Here is an 18,418-nt window from a genome sequence, read left to right on the forward strand (position 1 = left end):
GGAGACAGCATAGGGTGGCTGAGTGTATGGGGAAGGACTCAAGAGCCCTGGGCAGGGATTCAGAGAAACAGGGTCTCCTTCCAGCCCCTCCCCTAAGTTGCTCTGGGCCTCAAGTTGCTTGCTTCCCATCTGCTCTCTACGGGACTAGCACTGAGTCTGGGCTGAACTCAAGTCCATTCAGCGTTTCATCATGGAAAGACCCTGGCTTTGAGGTCAGATGGGTTTGGGCTGGAATCCTAGCTCTGGACGGATGAGGCAGCGTGGCCAATGTCAGCTACATTGCTCCTAGCTGAGGGCCCACATTCAGAGAACCACTACCCTAGAATAACATCCCCTTGGGACAAGGGCCTCTGCCTGGCTCAACGTGACACCCTCAAACAGTGCTGGCAGGTAGCAAATTCTCGGCAAGTGCGTGCGAATGAACTCATAGAGTGGTTTGTTCTGGTGAGGGCAGAAGGGGCTGGAGGGTGGCTGTGGGCCTGGGCATGGGGTCAGGAGGTGGTCAGGGGTAAACCATGAAGGGCCTCTAATCCTCATGCTAAGTCAGGGAGCTGGGGCTTCTGACAGCTGCACATGGGCCCCCAGAGGTCTACATCCTCATGGTGGAACTTGAGAACGTTATGTGGCAAAAAAGACTGCATATGTGATTAAGTGAAGGACGTTAGGATAGGGTAGTTATCCTGGGTTACCGCAGTGGGCCCTAAAGGTAATCACAAGTTCTCTTAATAAAGGAAGGAGGCAGGCGGAGAAGAGGAGGAGGAGACGTGGCCACGGAGGCGAGAGGTCAGAGTGATATGAAGAAGGGGCCACAAGCCAATGAGCTCAGTGGCCCCCAGAAGCCAGAAGAGGCAAGGAGAGGGGTTCTCCCTTGAAGCCTCCAGAAGAAACCCGCCCTACGCACACCTTGGTCTCAGTCTCCTGGTCTCCTGGACTAGCAGAGAAGAAACCTGTGTTGCTTCCAGTCACCAAGTTCACAGTCATTTGTTACAGCAGCCCTCTCTTGGGAGCTAACCCAGGCCTGTTTCAAGTAAAAGCAGTGGAGTTTACTGAGCAGGGTCAGTGGAGCAGAGGGGATGAGGCTGGGGACCTGGGGTCAAAGACGGGGAGAGGTGATGAGGGGCGAGCTGAAGAAGGCCACCTCGGGTCAAGAAAGGGCAGACAGAGCATCCTGCTGGGGAGGAGGCTGCAGGTCGGCCTCAGGGAGGGGAGGACCGTCCAGCTCAGCCACTCTCTCCTGGAGTCTCCCCTTGGCTGACTGTGCCATGCCCCTGCCCAACCCCCCATCCCAACCTCCCCCACCACCAACCAAGGGCACCCAGCCCTTTGGCAGTGATAAGGGTTTTCTGCCAGGTCAATGCTGGGTTTTGCGCCCAAATGGGGAGCAGAAAGGACATATTATCGGTCATCGAGGAAGCTGGGAGCCAACCTTACAAAGGGTCACACAAGTCCCCAATCACCCTGGCAGCCTCCACGGGAAATGCAACCTCTGGCTGTCCCTGGCTTCCTGAACATATTCCCACAACCATGGACGAGGCCCTCCAGCCGGTTCACCACCTCCTCCGCTGGACCCCTGTGCTCCGCGGCTGCTACGTGTGACCCAGGCAGGCCCAGTGTCTCGGGTGGCCTCGGCGGCCAGGGTGGTGCTGACGATCGGAACAGGAGGTGGCCACTCACTGCCCGCCACGCGCCGGGCACCCGGAGGACAGTCAGTAGGGGGGCTGCTACTTCTGCTTCTGCTCAGATCTTGGCTCTGGCTGCGTCACTAGCTTGAGTTCCTTGACCAAGTCACTTCTCCGAGCCTCGTTCCCCCCACCTGTAACGTGGGAGCTAAACACCTACTTCACAGGGCGGTACGGGGAACTACTGCAGCCCTGAGTCTCACGGGGCCCTGGCACTGCCGCCTGGAGGGCTGTTCCCACCTGCACGTAGGGCTCAGCTGGGAGGGCTGCCCCCAGGCTCCCTGGGCCGTCACTGCCCCCTCCGGGTGTGCTGCACGCTGGATGTCAAGGCTTAGCATACGCAGCGCTGAACCATGCCATCTCTTCCTCAACCAGACCGTGAGCAGTTACAGGCGGCGAGGGTGGCAGCATGCGAGGGGGACCGGCTCTATTTCCCTTTGCAACCCAGCACCTGGGAGGGGTGGGGATAAGACGCTGTCACGGAAAGATCAATATACAGAAATAACAGCCGAGGTGAAACTGGCACCGAACGGGTGTTGGATGAGGGCTGGTCACTGCCAGTGCAGTGCTTACTGGATGTCTCCCTGAGGACCTGGGGGTAAAGGCAGCCTGTTAACCCGGGTCCCACTGGTTAGCACAAGAGCAAGTAGAATAATGGCCAGACTGAACCGTGTAGACGGCTTTCTCCCGAGTGTACACTCCATGCCTTGTCCTTTGCTCTGTGAACTAAACTAGCTTTGTACTTAAGACTGCTTGTCCTGAGTGAAGCAGTGTGCAGGACAGGGTCATCTCACCCCGTGTCAGACCTCTTGATTTGCACTTTGGAGAGATGTCTTTGGGCGGCTTGGAGGATGGATTGGACAGGGAGAGTCTAGAGGCTGGGAGGCCTGGAGGAGGCTGGAGGCAGGAGCAATGAAGCTCATTCTGGAAGGATAGCAGGGCACAGGGGAGGACCTGGGACCCACATCGAAGGGGGGACACTGCACACCCAGCTGCTGCAAGGGCCAGAGGGACACTAGGCCAAGGAGTCCCGTTGGGCAATTTTGTCCCCAACAATACCAGCTCCCAGAGGGTGTAGGTGTGCGGTACTCATCCAAGCTTTTTTCTTGAGTCCAGTGCTCAGTGCTAGAGAGCAGACAAGTATCCCAGGGCGCTCACAGAGCTTGTTTGCATCCCTCGGCCCCCATGTGCCTCGGGTGATTCTGGGAGGTGAGCAGGGCAGGCTGCTTGAGGACAAACCCCAGGCCCAAGAGGGGCAGAGGTGTGCTCAAGCCACAGAGCCGAGATGAGGCTGTGCAGCGGACTTCCCAAACCTGTCTGTCAAAACAGATGCCAAAACGTCACTTCTGCATCCCTGCTGCCCAGCACAGTTCCTGGCATGTGATGGGAAGTTGACACACATTTGCAAATGAATGGATGGATGGGTGGGTGGGTGGATGGATGGATGGATAGATGGATCGCTCACACAGACCAGCATTCTGGGGGGCAAAGGCATGGTCTGTGGGAAGAAAAAGGAGGGTGACTTTTCCTGAGCATTTGTACGTGTCAGGGATTCTACCGGCATCCTTCACTCCCCTCAACAGCTAGATGGGGGTCACTAAGCCCTGTGAAACTTCTCTCCACGTGTGAGCTTCCTTGAGCCACTCAAGTCTTTGGGGAGGTTTCCCTTAATACCTCTCAGGGGCTTTGTCACAAGTGAGTTTATCTCAGCCTCATTCTGACCTTATCTTTCCAGCCAGGGTACCTCTCGAGGGTGAAGTCTTGGGGCCTCCTCTCTCTTGCATGCCCTGTGTCTCAGAGGTGCAGTGGTCTCCAAGCCCACTTTTTACTAGCCTCCTAGATCTTGCTCTATTCTCTTCCCTCTTACGGAGCAGTCACGCATCCCTCTTCACCGATGTCCCCATCTCATTCTTCAGGTCCACGTCTGAGAATACTCTCTCCAAACCACAGCGGTGATTGGGTTACCCCCATCCTAACTTCTAATCCTTCTATCTTCCCCTAAGACCTAAATTACAATGCCCAAGCCTGGCTTTCAAGGCTGCATCTTCCCGATGCAGCCAAGCCTCTTTTTTCTCCCACTTGAGCACTCCACAAAGTAAGAGCTGGTGCGAAACAGGTGCTCAAGACTGTGGGCTGAATGGGGTCTCTGATTTAAGCCCCCGGCGGCAGCACTAGTGCATGGCAATTTGAGGGCTGTTGGTGGATTTAAGTGAACAACTATGACCACTAACTAAGTGGGCGGGGTTGAGCCTCACACTTAGGCCCCCTGATTGTAAGGATGAGGGAGCTAGAAGAGAGGGCCCACCAGTTCTGAGTCAGGGGCACTCTGTGCAGATGCCAGCTCTGAGTGGGGCCCTGGCAAAGTTCTCTTGAGATCTGACTCGCTCCTTTTGAAAATGGAGGTCAAAAGTTCTACCTGACGGGGCGTTCAGGAGGATGCAGCAACACAGGGTTTGCAAAGTGCTCATGAAGGCTTCCCAGCACGCAGCATCCGAGGCAGCAACTGGGGAACGGCTGTCACCCTGAGGGAGACCCTCCCCTCCACCACGCTCTTCCTGCACGCAAACGAGACCCTCCCCTCCACCATGCTCATTCCCGCACGCAAACTGCCAGGGGAGTTACCTGTCTGCGGCGCCCTGGGGGGCCGTGACCTCAGTCCCACTCCACACCTGGAGCCTCAGGGGCCTCTCTTCCGGCCACCTGGGTTCCCGGCCCGGATGCCTCACCAGCTGAGAGCTGTTGGACCCCAGCGAAGTCCTGCGGGCGTCGTGGCCGGCGGGGCTGCAGCGGAAGAGCTGCTGGTAGGCCGTGCGGAAGTCCCTGTTGAGCGCGGCGTACAGCACGGGGTTCAGGGCCGAGTTGGCATAGCCCAGCCACAGGACCACGTCTTCCACGGTCTTGTCGACAGCGCTGTCCCCCTGCAGCCCCCGGTAGACGAACACGGTGAAGTAGGGCAGCCAGCAGACGACGAAGGCCCCCATGACGGCAGCCAGCGTCACCGTGGCTTTGTGCTCCCTGAGCGTGGCTGCCCTCCACGGGCCCACGTTGTGGATCCTCCTGGCCTGCTCCCGGGCGATCCTGAGGATGCGGTAGTACGTGACGCACATGACGAGCAGCGGCAGGTAGAAGGTGACCAGCCCATCCACCAGGCCGTACACCAGGTTTACCTGGACTTTGCACTTGGGGACGGCGTGGCTGTCACTGAGGTTCTCAGGCCTGCCGTTCCACTCCAGGTGGATGGACAGGAAGGACAGGGTGATGGAGATGACCCAGATTAAGACCAGGGAGACGGCGACCCGGACCGGGGTGACCAGCACGGGGTAGCGCAGGGGGTCCGTGACGGCGCAGTACCTGTCAAGGCTGATCATGAAGAGGTTGAGGATGGAGGCCGTGCAGAGCATGACATCCAGGCTGGTGTAGATGTTGCAGAAGACCTTGCCAAAGCCCCACTGGCACGACAGCTGGTGGAAGGCAGAGAAGGGCAGCACCAGGAGGCCGAGCAGCAGGTCGGTGATGGCCAGGGACACGATGAAGCAGTTGGTCAGGCTGCGGAGCCGGCGGTTCAAGCCCACCGCCAGGCAGACGACCACGTTGCCAGCGATGGTGATGAGGATGAGGAGGGTGAGGACTACGGTGACGGTGACCTTGAACGCGGCAGGGTCCAGACAAGAGGAAGAGGCCGTGCCATTGGACGCCATCCTGGGTCCCTGAAGCTCCTTCCCCTGTGCACCCCCGCCCCACCCCGGGCCCGTGGCTGCTCCTCTTCCAGCTCCCCAGCAGATCAATTATGTCCACCGCTGGGCTCCAGGCTGCCCACCAGAGCTGAGAGAAGTATCCAAATGTGGGGAGGCTCCAGGGACCAAGCTAGTGCTGTTTTTTTCTAGAATAAATAAGATGATCTCCAAGAAGGTGGGGGGCATGAGTAGGAAGGAAGATGAGGGACATCTAGTTCTCGAAGCAAGTTTCCTGGTTCAAGCCACAGTCTTCAAACCGCCTCCAACAGAGCCGGCTTCCTCCCAGGGCTGAACGCAGCTACACTCTCAGGCTGCTGCATGGAAACTGAGGCACTGGGGCGTGAGTCTGGAGGTGGCTTTGGTTTTATTGGGGAGGTCTCATGTGGTGCTGTGGCTGCAGCCTTCTCCATGATGGATAGCTGCCCCCATCCACGTGATGGGGGTCCGGCACGGCTGCCTTGCCCTCTAGGGTCCACTGGAGAGCGTGAGCTAGAAACACAAAGATGGAGGTTTGAGCATGTTGAAACCAGATCGAGAGAATTCAAAATGAACACTTCTAGACCTTGACCTCACTTCAAGACGCCAGGAGGCCAGTCCGGCATGTCTCCTTAGAAGGGCCCGGGGCAATCAGGAAACACAGTGAGAGGAGGAAGGGAGACGGGCTGCGAGGGGCTGACCAGCAAGTCATCACAGGAGGCACAGGAGGACGGGCTCATGTTTATACCGTTTATATTAGAGGTTCTAGACACAGATGCTGCGCTCTGAGAAAACGGGCGCTGCATCTGCTCGGTCACTGCTGGTTCCCAGGGCCTGGCTCCACCGGCAGGCATTACGCCTATGATGGATAAATGATAAAATGAATGAAAAAAATAGCCAACATTAATACACTGACTCTGCCAAGTGCTGAGAACAGTGTTCTACACTCCAGCTTCATAAAACGTCAACACACTCTGCACAAGAAGCCAACCAGCTTTTTCAGGAGAGGGCCAGCTCGTGAACATGCTCCGCTTTGTATCCTGCAAGCTCTCTGCTGCAATTCACTTAACTCTGTTTCGTGTGAAGGCACCTCCACAGACAGTGTGCAGATGAGTGATCCTGGACGTTACTATGGCCACTGAAGTGTGAATGTCACGTCGGTTTCATGGGTGGCAAAATCTTCTTCTCTTGAATTTTTCTCAAACTCTTTGAAGCAACTTCTGGGCAAAAAATGTAAAACTGCTATTCTTAGTTCACGTGATGCACAAAACCAAAGAGAGGACCAGATCTAGCCTGCTGTCCCAGTCTGCCAACTGCAGCCCCAGCCCTGCTCTGGACATCTCTCTAAACCTCACTCTCCAGGTCAGTGAGGAGAGTGAAAGACTCTCACTCAGTCTTTCAAACGGCCGCGTAACAGTCTGTGGGGTGGCTGGCTGTGGTTTATCACCACTCTAACATAGGTATTTTGGTGGTTTCTAGTTTCTTCCTTCCTCCCTCCATCCCTTCTTCCTTTCTGCCTCTGGTCCCACATCAAACATCACTCCAATGGAATACCTGCAGACGCCATGCTTCTTTTGGTTAAGTATCTGGTGAAATTCCTTCTTAGTGGTGATACTCTATGATTCTGATTCATGCAAAACAAGCTAAGGCCCTGCTTGATTCCTGGATGCTTTCTTTCAAGCGGATCCTGGTTTTCCAGAGAACAGCCGGCAGCAGTCTCCTGGGGTCTGGGAGTGTGCAGGAAATCAAGCTGACAGAGGACCTCCTCTCAGGAAGGAGCTCAACGCCATTTGACACAGACGAAGTTTCTCTCGGGCTCTTGGCCGGGAGTGGTTTTGCAATCTGAATAAGAGAGGCATCGTTGAATCGCAACCGCTATGTCGGCACAGGGATCACGGCTCCTGGTCACCTTCTGCCACTCCAGCTGGCTCAGCCACCTAGCCTAGCAGGCTGGGCCTCCAAGTATTCTTTTTAGAAGATTTTTTCATTACATAAATAGCCCAAACAGTATGGCTGTTACTGCCACACTTAATTAACTTTGGAGGGGGTAGCAAGACTGTTTGGTTTTTTTTTGTTTGTTTTTTTGAGAACCTCTATTTCTGATCAAAATTTCCTCCGAGTTTCCTTAATAGCCAGGTTTAGTTATTTTGAACTGATGTTTTAGTTAACATTTGAAGACTTTCAAATCTGAATAAACCGGCCTCTCATATAATTAAAAATTAATTCCTCTTTCGCTCCCTCCCTCCTTCCTTCTGTCACCTCCCTCTCCCTGCTCTTTTCAGCAAATGTTTCTTTCAGAACTGACCACGTGCCCAGCGTTGTCTGAGGCGCTGGGGCCACGGCCACAACCACCACAAAGAAAGCGCTGGTTCCCTTCTTCGTGGAGTTCCTGGAGTTTCAAAGAACAGCCACTTTGGTTGCGTTTCTGTCTTACAGCCCGAGTCCCAGACGTTTCCAGTGACCTTTGTGAAGGCAGGAGCTTTCGCGCGGAGCTTTGTGGGTAGAACGATGGCCCTCGAGGGTCATGGCCCTTGGGGTCACAACCCCAAAATCACTGTCTTCACGATCACCATCGTTGTTACCATCACAGCTAATATAAAAAACACTTTCTTGAACCTTCCTTTCAAACTTTAAAAGCGATGACATTGCTTATTGCAGGAAACCAAGGGCGCTGAGGTATACAGAAGGGGCCAACTGTTTGGATCACTGCATACCCAAGCCCTCACACTGGGAAGGTGACCTTTGCGGACCGTTTGGTGTTACGGGGACCATCCATTCTTTCTCCGAGGCTCTGCCCACACCAGACACATGTAGGACACTGTTCTGATACTTCCTTTCCTCATTTCTTTCAAAATCTCTCCGGTATAGTGGACACCCTTCTCGATCACTTAGATCTGACGCCTTCTGTTGGGAACCTAGGCTGTGGCAATAAACCACCACCAATCATGAGAAGAGCCGTGAGCAAGGAGGTCTGCTTTAGCAGGCTTGCAAGTGGCAAACGATGGGAGACGGTCTGAGTGTCCATCAGCAGGGGGATGGTTCAACCCAAGATGGAGCGTCTGCACTACAGCAGAGTCCTGGGCAAGGCGATTTCACGCATATTGAATAAAATATCTCGGCCTCACAATGACTGCTCACAAGGGGAATCTGTTGCTATTTAACAGTTGAGGAGAGCGAGGCTCAGAAAGGCCCAGTGGAGTCACATCCCTAGTAAGTGGCCGGAGAGCCTGGACTCAGACTCAGCTCACGTCCCTCCAGCTGCCTTCAGGCCCACTCTCACACAGACTTCAACTTGTCCTTCTAAGTGGATCTCAGCAGATAGTCCTGTAGTGGCCTCCCTCACTCTGCCATTCAGGCACCCCAACTTTGGCCCAAATGCACCCAGTCTCTTCCCTCCTGATCTGGCCTTTGCTGTCTTCTGCGCTTGGAGTCCTGTTCTTCCTTATCTTCAGTCAATGATGCCCTTTTCAAGGCCTAGCTCAAACACAGGTCCCCACACCCTCCTCCACCATCTGAAAGCATGGTGCTGTTTTGAAACCTTTTGAAAGCCAATGTGGTATAAAGTGAAGAAGACGTTATCTTAGGACCCATCTTGCTAACGGACGCACAAAATAAATCAAGATAAAGCACAGATGCTCAGATACAGTTCACAGCTTGATGCTGAGATGCTGAATGTAGCTCCCAGGGAAGGAGCTTTGGGGGGGCGGGGTGCGTGCATGCAGGCTGGCTCTATAACAGCTCACCGCCAAACAAACCTGAACACTATTTTTGCTTTTCATCTTTTTTTTTTTCGTAAAAGCAAAAATCCTCCTTAGATTTCTTTCGGTACAACAGGTACTAATGTAGGTCTTTCGTGAAAGAGAAGTGAGGTAAAGCAAACTTTCAAAAAGCAGAGGGATCCCCGTACCTCTGTCTCCCTGAAGCCTGCAGGCGGGGGTACCCTCTCCTGTACTTTGTACTGAGTTATAGTGGCTCAGACCGTAAAGAATCTGCCTGCAATGCAGGAGACCCGGTTTGATCCCTGGGTCGGGAAGATCTCTTGGAGAAGGGACTGGCACCCCACTCCAGGATTCTTGCCTGGAGAATTCCACAGACAGAGCATGGAGGGCTAGAGTCCATGGGCTTGCAAAGAGTCGGACTCAACTGAGCAACTAACACTCTCACTTTCACTTCATACTGTTGGCGCCTGGCTTTGTTAATACGGCTCAGTGTCTGTCTGCAAGCAGGGCCTGGATCTAGACCACCTGTCTCCAGCTTCCATCCACCTGTCTGTCTGTCCTTCCAGCCAGCCAGCCAGCCAGCCAGCCAGTCAGCAAGCAAGCATTTCTTGTTGTCTAAGGGAGAGGCCCAGGGTACACAGAGTGAGTGTGAAAATGATATGGAATTTTCACTAAAACCAGCTTCAGCCACTTCCTGTCCCGGTCTTGCAGGCTGACCACAGACATTGCAGTTGTGTGTGTCACCCCACTTCCTCTGATGTCATCTCAGTTTTTACCCTAAGAGCCTCTGAGAAAAGCACTTTCTGAAGAATTCGCTCATGGGTTGCTATGCCCCTTACTGCCCCCGGGGAGGTTTCTGACCTTCATCTACAGTCGTCACCTGGCATATTCAGCCATAACAAAAAGCAGTGGCCTGCTCAGAGTCTGATTCATCCCATCAAGCACCTCTGGGAGGCCATGGTGGCCAAGCAGCCTTCAAGAGCAGCCCCAGCTGAGTGTGTTAGAGGCACTCAGTGAGCTCACAGATGTGTATTAAACCCACTGTGCTGGGCTCTGCACGGGGAAGTCTGCTTGGATCACCTCCGATGACCAGCCTCGGCCACCTTTAAGTACAGATTTGACGTGACTTTCAAGGTTCTGTGTGACCTGGTTTTGTCTTTTCTCTTTAGCTTTAGCTCCTGCCTGCCCGGTGCCCTTTAGTTGGACAACACTTGGAGAAATAGCTCTGGTGGCATCTGATTCCTCCTGGTTTTAAAAGTCCTAGGCCCATTATGACTCTGTGCCTTTGCACATGCTATTCCCACCGCCTGGAATGCCCTTCCTCCCTTCCACGCCTGGGGAACTCGCACTCTTCCCTGAAGACCTGGCTGTCTCTGCCACCTCCTCCAGGAAGTCCTTCAGTCTTCCAGCAGCACTTGCTTCATCTTCTCTCACTTCTGCTTCCCACTTACACCTACCTCTGGTAGAGGCTTGTGATTTCTGGGGTGCACAGGAGAGAGAGGTTCTTTAACTTTCCACTGGGTAGAAATCTGAGTTTCCAGGGCCCTTGGAAAATTCTCCTCTGGATGTGGTCCTTGGTGATTCCTCATCAAAGTGCGTCTCCTCACCAAAGTGTGTGTGTGGAATGCGCTGTGGTGGGTGGAATCTGGAACACCATGACCCTGCTCAGTCCTCTCCTGTGACTGCAAAGAAAACGGGGCTTGAAGTATTGAAGGTCACCGCCCCCCCCAGCAGAGGTACAGACCAAAGGCCCACCAGGTCTGCCTAATGCCCCAACTCCCCTCTCACTGCTGCCCACCCACAAAATCCTGCAAGAGATGCCACTAACAGTCTATTCTATTTGCCAACAGAGGAGAGAAGCCATTTAGAAGATTAACTAGTCTGGGGGTTGGGATCTTCTCCCATCAAATTTTATCAAACTGAGCCCAATGCTTTTCTTTCCCTTTTCACTGAGAGGTGAAATGAGGCTCCCTTTTTGCAGTTTAAGTACCTAAACCCCCAGGCAAAGCCACTGGGGGAGTAACTAGCAATTTAGGGGAATCAGTTAAAGCTCCTCTGGGTTTCTCACTCAACCTGGAAGATGAATTCAATTCTCCAAGCAATCATTTACAATAGGAAAAGAAAATGATATTCAGCAGGCAACCATTGTGTGCTAGGGGGGCATACAATGGCTTCTGGGGGAACCAGTGGGCAAGTCTGCGGAGTAGGTCATTTGACCCTTATTGTGCAAAAATTGACACGCCTACCAGTGCAAGGACATCCAGGGTCTGAAAGACAAGGACTTTGACATGGGATGAATCTGGATTTTCATCTCAGAACTGTCATTTAAGAGCTTGGTGACCCTGGGCATATGACTGCAACCTCTCTGAGCCTTAGTTTTCTCTTTTGTAAAACAGGGGTTATATGTCCTTCCTCACTTGGTGGTTGTGAAAATGCAGAGAGCAAAGGTGTGTAAAACACTTTGTTCCTGGCATATGGCAGGTTACATTAAGTATAATAATAGTATAAGAATAATTTTTCATAATAACAGAAATGTTACCTATAATTATTGTTAAAAGCCCCATAGCCTGGAAACGGCATTCACACGTGCGCTATATGTGTAGGGAGTGGATCCGAGGGCAGACACTGTGCTGGGTGCCTGGGGACAGCGGTGAGCACGGAAGACAAAGCTCGGAGCTTCGGTGACAGCGTGGTGGGGGTGGGGCGGCAAACATGAAGTAACTCACAGCAGAGCTGCTGATTCAGCTGCAGTATGTTGACAGTTCTATAAAGGGGGAGTGTAAGGAGCCACCGGCTTCTCTGGTAGCTCAGCTGGTAAAAAAATCCGCCTGCAGTGCAGGAGACCCTGGTTCGATTCCTGGGTTGGGAAGATCTGCTGGAGAAGGGACAGGCTACCCACTCCAGTATTCTTGGGCTTCCCTAGTGGCTTAGACACCTGCAATGCGGGAGACATCGGTTCAATCCCTGGGTTGGGAAGATCCCCCTGGATGAGGGCATGGCAACCCACTCCAGTATTCTTGCCTGGAGAATCCCCATGGACAGAGGAGCCTGGTGGCTCCAGCCCATGGGGCTGCAAAGAGTTGGACACGACTGAGTGACTAGGCACAGGGGCCACAGTGATATACAGTGGGGGGACCCGTCCTGGTCTGGAGGGTATGTGATCTGAGGTCTGAACAGAAAGGAAAAGGGTCACTCAGTGGAAACAGGGGACGGGCGCGCTCCAAATAGAGGACAGCTGCTCCAAACTCTGGGAGGCAGAGAGTTGGGGATGTCCGCAGACCCATAGGAACCCTTGGGGGTGGGGGGTGAGTGGAGGCTGACGCAACCGGAAGGCCAGAGGTGGCTTTACATCCAACAGTCCTGCGGGGACTTCAGGGGGCGGTGGGGGGTGTGTGGCTGCAGGGTGGCAGGGGGCCTCACTTGGCCCTGCTAGCCGCTCCTAGCTGTCACTGCCGGTAATGAGATGCAGGGGTCCCTGGGTCCCTGGCAGGCAGTTCCTCGTCTTTATGAGCCATAATGTCCCAGAACATCGCCCCGTCACTTCGTCGTCTGAATGTTCTGGGTACTGGGTGCTGCGGGCATCAGAGGGTGGCCCCAGGGTCAGCTCCCCCAGGAGCGCTGCCCGCTCTGGAGTCCCAGAGGGGCCTGAGAAGTGGAAGCTATGTCAGCAGGGTGACTCATTCTTGAAGGAGGGAAGACGGGCCTTCCAAGCCCCGCTGTGGCTGCAGACAAAGGTGCTGAGTAGCGTGACTGGTGGCCATGTGGCGGGGGCCACGCCACTTCAGAAAGGCTGGCGGTGCTCTGGGACTCCATCACTGGGAGCCCGGGATGCAGGGCAGGGCCCGGGGGCGCACCAAAAGGGTGAGGCGGGTCCAGCCCCCAGCAGTTCAGACACTGCCTAGCAATGGGGGCGAGGGCCAGGGAGGGTGTGGGGAGCAGCAAGGGGCTATGGGAACTGGGAGGATGCTGTGGGTGGTGGCAGGTGACAGCTGTGTGTGTGTGCAGAAGGCAACATCTTATGGGGCCTGGAAAATCCCGTGAATGCTAAAAAAACAAACTGACCCAGCAGTTGCATTTTGAGGAGTTCATCATATGACCTGGAAATGCTGTTCAAGCCCCTGTGACAGCATGCAATGCAATCATCAAAAGGACAGCTGCGCCAGCTTCTCACATTTCCCAGATTCCACATATACGTGGCATCATAGAGTATTTGTCTGTGTCTGATTTATTTCACGTCAGCGTAATACCCTCCGAGTTCATCCATGTTGCTATAAATGGCAATATTTCCTTCTTCGTTATGGCTGAACACTATTCCATGGTATATATGTACCGCAGCTTCCTTCTCCATTCATCTGTTGATGGACACTTAGCTTGCTTCCACACCTTGGCGACTGTAAATAACGCTGCTACAAACATTGGGGTGCGTGTTTCTTTTCAAATTAGTGGGTTTTTTCCAGATATATATTCAACAGTGAAATTGCTAGGTCATATGGTAGCTCTAATTTTAGGTTTTTGAGAAACTTCCTTGCTGTTTTCCAAAAAAGAAACAGACTCACAGATACAGAGAACAAACCAGTGGCTACTAGTAGGGAGAAGGATGGGAGGGAAGGACAATATAAAGGGGGTGGACTAAGGAGTACAAACTACTATGGAGAAATAAGCGGCAAGGATATATTGTAAATGTTGTGATTCACTATATTGTATGCCTGTAACTTACATAACACCATGTATCAAATGTACTTCAATAAAAAAATTAAATAGAGGGCTGTCGCAGGCTTTGGGGCTGATGTGGAATGTTTTCTGCATGTGTGGGGCGTGACGTACTAAAGGGGGAACGCGTGTGTGTTTCGGTGCTCTGGCACTGACACGCAGCTGGTCCAGGAAGGGCACATGTGAAAAGGGACTGACTGCTTCCGTGGAGGTTGATGAGGGCTGAGCCAAGGGTGCGGGAAAGACTTCCTTCACCATATGTCCCTTGGGACCTTGGGAATCTTTTTACCTATAGCCAATGCGATGGTTTTTCCAGGAGTTATGTACAGATGTGAGAGTTGGACCATGAAGAAGGCTGAGCACCGAAGAACTGATGATTTCAAATTGTGGTGCTGAAGAAGAGTCTTGAGAATCCCTTTGACAGCAAGAAGATCAAACCAGTCAATCTTAAAGGAAATCAAGCTGGGATGTTCATGGGTATTCATGCTGAAGCTGAAGCTCCAATACTTTGGCCACCTGATGCAAAGAGCCAACTCACTGGACAAGACCCTGATGCTGGGAAGGATCAAGGGAAGGACGAGAAGGGGGTGACAGAGAATGAGATGGTTGGATGGCATCGCTGACACAATGGACATGAGTCTGAGCAAACTCTGGGAGATTGTGAAGGACAGGGAAGCCTGGCATGCTGCAGTCCATGGTGTTGCAAAGAGCTGGACACAACTGAGCGACTGAACAATGACAACCGTGGGTAGACATCACCTATGGCCAAAGTAACAGCCAGGCCACAGGGCTTAACCAGCAGAGAAGGGCAGAGGGAGGGCACCCAGGTGGAAGGAACAACAGCAAAGGAAAGGCAGCCGTGTGCTCAGGTGCTGCTTAAGAGCCAGACCTGGTGCGTCGGGGCTCCAGGCCAGGGCTGGCACTCAGCCTACTCAGTCAAGAGTAGAAGCATCGAAGCTTCTGAACTGTGGTGCTGGAGAAGACTCTTGAGAGCCCCTTGGACTGCAAGGAGATCCAACCAGTCCATCCTAAAGGAAATCACTCCTGAATATTCACTGGAAGGACTGATGCTGAAGCTGAAACTCCAATACTTTGGCCACCTGATGCAAAGAACTCACTCATTAGAAAAGACCCTGATGCTGGGAAAGATTGAAGGCAGGAGGAGAAGGGGACGACAGAGGATGAGATGGTTGGATGGCATCACCGACTCTATGGACATGAGTTTGACTAAGCTCTGGGAGTTGGTGATGGACAGGGAAGCCTGGTGTGCTGCAGCCCATGGGGTCGCAAAGAGTCAGACACGACTGAGTGACTGGACTGAGTGACTACTCAGTCAAGAGCCTCTGCTCCAAGCTCACCCTGAGGGACCCCTCTTCCCGCAGTCACTGCATAGGACCGGTCAGGCCCGGCCCCTCCTATTGCTTCTCCTGCCATCTGCATAGAGATGACAATGGCTGCCAAGCCCTAGCCCTGCATGGTCTGGCCGCTGCCAACCTTTTCAGCCCGTTCTCAGGGTGGAGAGGGAAACGTAGCTGTTGGGGGGAGTGCTCAGGAGTTTGCATTTAGTTCTAAGGGCAGCAGGCCAGCCCTGGAGTTTCCATCAACAGGTCCGAGATTGCCTAGGGACCTGGTGGCATGTGGGACACCACCCTCTTGATCCCAGCCAGCTGTCAATCAATGAGGCACTTCTGACGGATGAACATACATCCGATGCTTGCTTCACAACACGCCTAGGGCTATCTGCTTTCTGAACATCCTCTCACTCACGCTTTACCACAACATCTTGTGGCAAGAGGTCTTTCCTCATTTTAAAAATGCAGAAACCCAGGTTCAGGAAAGTGAGGTTGCCCAAAGTCTCAATATCACCAAGTCGAAAGTCAGAATTTGAACCCCCGTCTGTCTGACTCCATAATCCTGGTTCTCAGTTGCTGTTATTTCAGCTTTCTTACAGAGAAAGAAACTACGCCCTTCAGGCTTTCCAAAGACATGGTGGGAGTTCCCTGGGCTCCGCAGCTGAAGATGCTTCCTCTTTTGCTGTCTTTGATCTTCGTGGTTGTAGATTCCTAACTCCTTCCCCACAATGGGCTTGATGTTTGGTAAAAGCCTCTTATGGCAGTATACAATTTCTGGTTGTTCATTAGAGAGAAAGGCCTTGGGCTCCTGGTGGTCTGAGTTTTTCTTCCACCCTTTCATGTCTTCTGAGCTGACAGGGATCTGAAGCTGGGATTGTTTTCACTTCTGCTCTTAAGTCCAAGTTGTCCCAAACACTGCAGCCTACTTGATGGGGGAGAGTGTCCCCCTCTGCACAGGCTGAGAGGTGAATGGACCCAAATATCGTCTGGAATTTGGGGCAGGTTCTGTAACTGCTGCTGTTGGCACAGCCAAAAGAAGAGCCCCACCCATGTGTGTCTGCTGCTGCTGCTAAGTCGCTTCAGTCGTGTCCGACTCTGTGCGACCCCATAGACGGCAGCCCACCAGGCTCCCCCGTCCCTGGGATTCTCCAGGCAAGAACACTGGAGTGGGGTGCCATTTCCTTCTCCAGTGCATGAAAGTAAAAAGTGAAAGTGAAGTCACTGAGTCGTGTCCAACTCTCAGCGACCCCATGGACTGCAGCCCACTAGGCTCCTCTGTCCATGGGATTTTCCAGGCAAGAACACTGGAGTGGGGTGCCCTTGCCTTCTCCGCCATGTGTGTCTACCAGCCCAGAAAGGCAGGGTGCAGCAAAGCGGACCTTTTCCTGTGATGACTGTCATCACTCGGGCATCACAGTGCCGGGAAGGTGACCTGGGCTGGAAGCCAGGACACTGACCTCTTCCATCTGCTGAGCACCCACAGGTAGCTTAGTAGCTCTAGGCTGCTCTGTGGTGCTCAGTCGTGTTCAATTCTTTGCAGCTCCCTGGACTGTGGACTGCAGCCCGCCAGGCTCCTCTGTCCATGGGATTCTCCAGGCAAGAACTCTGGAGTGGGTTGCCATCTCCTGCTCCCAGGGGTCTCCCCAGCCCAGGGAGTGAACCCGCATCTCCAGCGTCTCCTGCCTTGGCAGGCAGATTCTTTACCGCTGGATCACCTGGGAAGCCCCAGATATCTCTGTGAGGCAGAGTCCCATTTGACAGATTGTGAAACTCAGGTTCAGACATTAAGTCACTTGTCCAAAGGTGCACAGCTGGTAAAGAGGCAGGCAGGGCTTTGAACCAGATCTAACTCCACTGTCTCTGAGTGTCCACAGCCAACCACCATGCCGCCCTCCGCCAACTAAGACCTGCATATAATTCAGTTCATTTGCTGACTATTTGTGTGTCCAGTTTTTGCTGAGGGGTTTTCTTTTCAGTGAGAGACCCCAGGCCATCTGCCTGGCCTGGCCAACGGCTGATGTGGGCAGCTGAAGCCGCATCGGGTGACAACAAATTCCCTTGGTCATTGCTGTTTGGGAGCATCTCTATTTCTCCCTTTCTTTCCATGTAGGTGAAGGGCACATAAGATCAAAGTGCACGGTTCAATGGCACTCAGCCCACCCATGATGTTGTGTAACTACCAGCTCTACTTGGTTTTCAAACATGGTCATCACCCTGAGGGAAGCCGACACCCGTTAAGCAATCGCTACCTGACTCCGGTTCCCGGCAACCACCGACATGCTTTCGGGCTCCATAGAGTTTGCCTGTTCTGGACACTGGGGACACAAAGGGAAGGAGGATCTCTGAGTCTCTTTTCTAGCCTCTGTTTCCCCTTCATCCACCTCGGGGCTCAGGCTACATATTCAAGCATCTTCTTGGACCTCTGTCTTTCCTTCATCCCCAACATTCAACCCATCAGCAAAGTTGATGGCTTTTCCCTCTGAAACACGTGCCTCCTGGATGAGGCAACTTCCCGTGGTTGCTGCCATCCCGCCCTAGTCCACGCCAGCACCATCTCTCGTGTGGACTTTCGCGACACTTGTCACCAGGCATCTCTGCTGCTCCCTTTGGTCTCCAGCACTGCCCTCCTGCTCCTGTCTCATCCACACTGTGCCTCACACACGCTCCTTGGCTCACAAGACAGCCCCCCCTGGGATCCGTGCCCCATCTCTCTGACCTCCTGCCTCAGGACTCACTGGGTACCCGGCACTCTGACCTTGCCCCAGAGCCTTGGACATGCACAGTCTCCTCCTCGGGCCTCTGCCTTGATCTGCTGCTGATGTGGACATTGGCATCTTGGCTCAAATATCAGTTCTGTGGAGGGCATCCTTCTTGACCCCTGGAGCAGCTCCTTGGACCTCACCGTATCTCCTCCATTTGGCTCTCCACAGAGAGAGCCAATTTTTTTTAGGCACTTTTTTCTTCTTTTCCCTCTTTGTTCACTATATCTCTTTCCTAAATAGAACATAGGCAGCATGAAGGCCAGGATCAATTTTTTGTTCCCTAACAGGCACTTAATGGGGCTTCGATTAATATTTATTGGGTTGAGTGACGCATACTGAAAACAACCATCATTGCAAGATAATACCCCGTTTATGGGGGTGCTTTGAAAGTGTATGCAATGCTCTACGAACTGATGTTTACATACTTTATCCCATTTAATCTCTCTGCAACAGCCTTCCTACAAGGACACCATTATTTATCTCCAC

General features: G+C 53.2%; 1 protein-coding gene across 5 annotated transcripts in view; it reads right to left on the bottom strand.

The window, feature by feature from the left end:
• HRH2 (histamine receptor H2) overlaps window positions 1-18,418 on the bottom strand; it is a 49,825-nt gene that overhangs the window by 18,550 nt on the left and 12,857 nt on the right. For 4 of the 5 annotated variants that reach the window (XR_006060279.2, XR_006060278.2, XR_006060281.1 and 1 more), the window contains exons 2-3: window positions 10,566-10,790; window positions 4,302-5,902 (exon numbers count right to left, since the gene is read on the bottom strand). Coding sequence is in view for 2 of the 5 variants with exons in the window: in XM_042251981.1 (XP_042107915.1) it covers window positions 4,302-5,377 (1,076 nt within the window). In the remaining 3 variants the exon portion in view is untranslated. The remainder of the gene's footprint in view (window positions 1-4,301; window positions 5,903-10,565; window positions 10,791-18,418) is intronic. The other variant, XM_042251982.1, reaches the window with a different exon arrangement.

The sequence above is a fragment of the Ovis aries genome, chromosome 7, assembly GCF_016772045.2.
Source record: "Ovis aries strain OAR_USU_Benz2616 breed Rambouillet chromosome 7, ARS-UI_Ramb_v3.0, whole genome shotgun sequence".
NCBI classification, from domain to species: domain Eukaryota; kingdom Metazoa; phylum Chordata; class Mammalia; order Artiodactyla; family Bovidae; genus Ovis; species Ovis aries.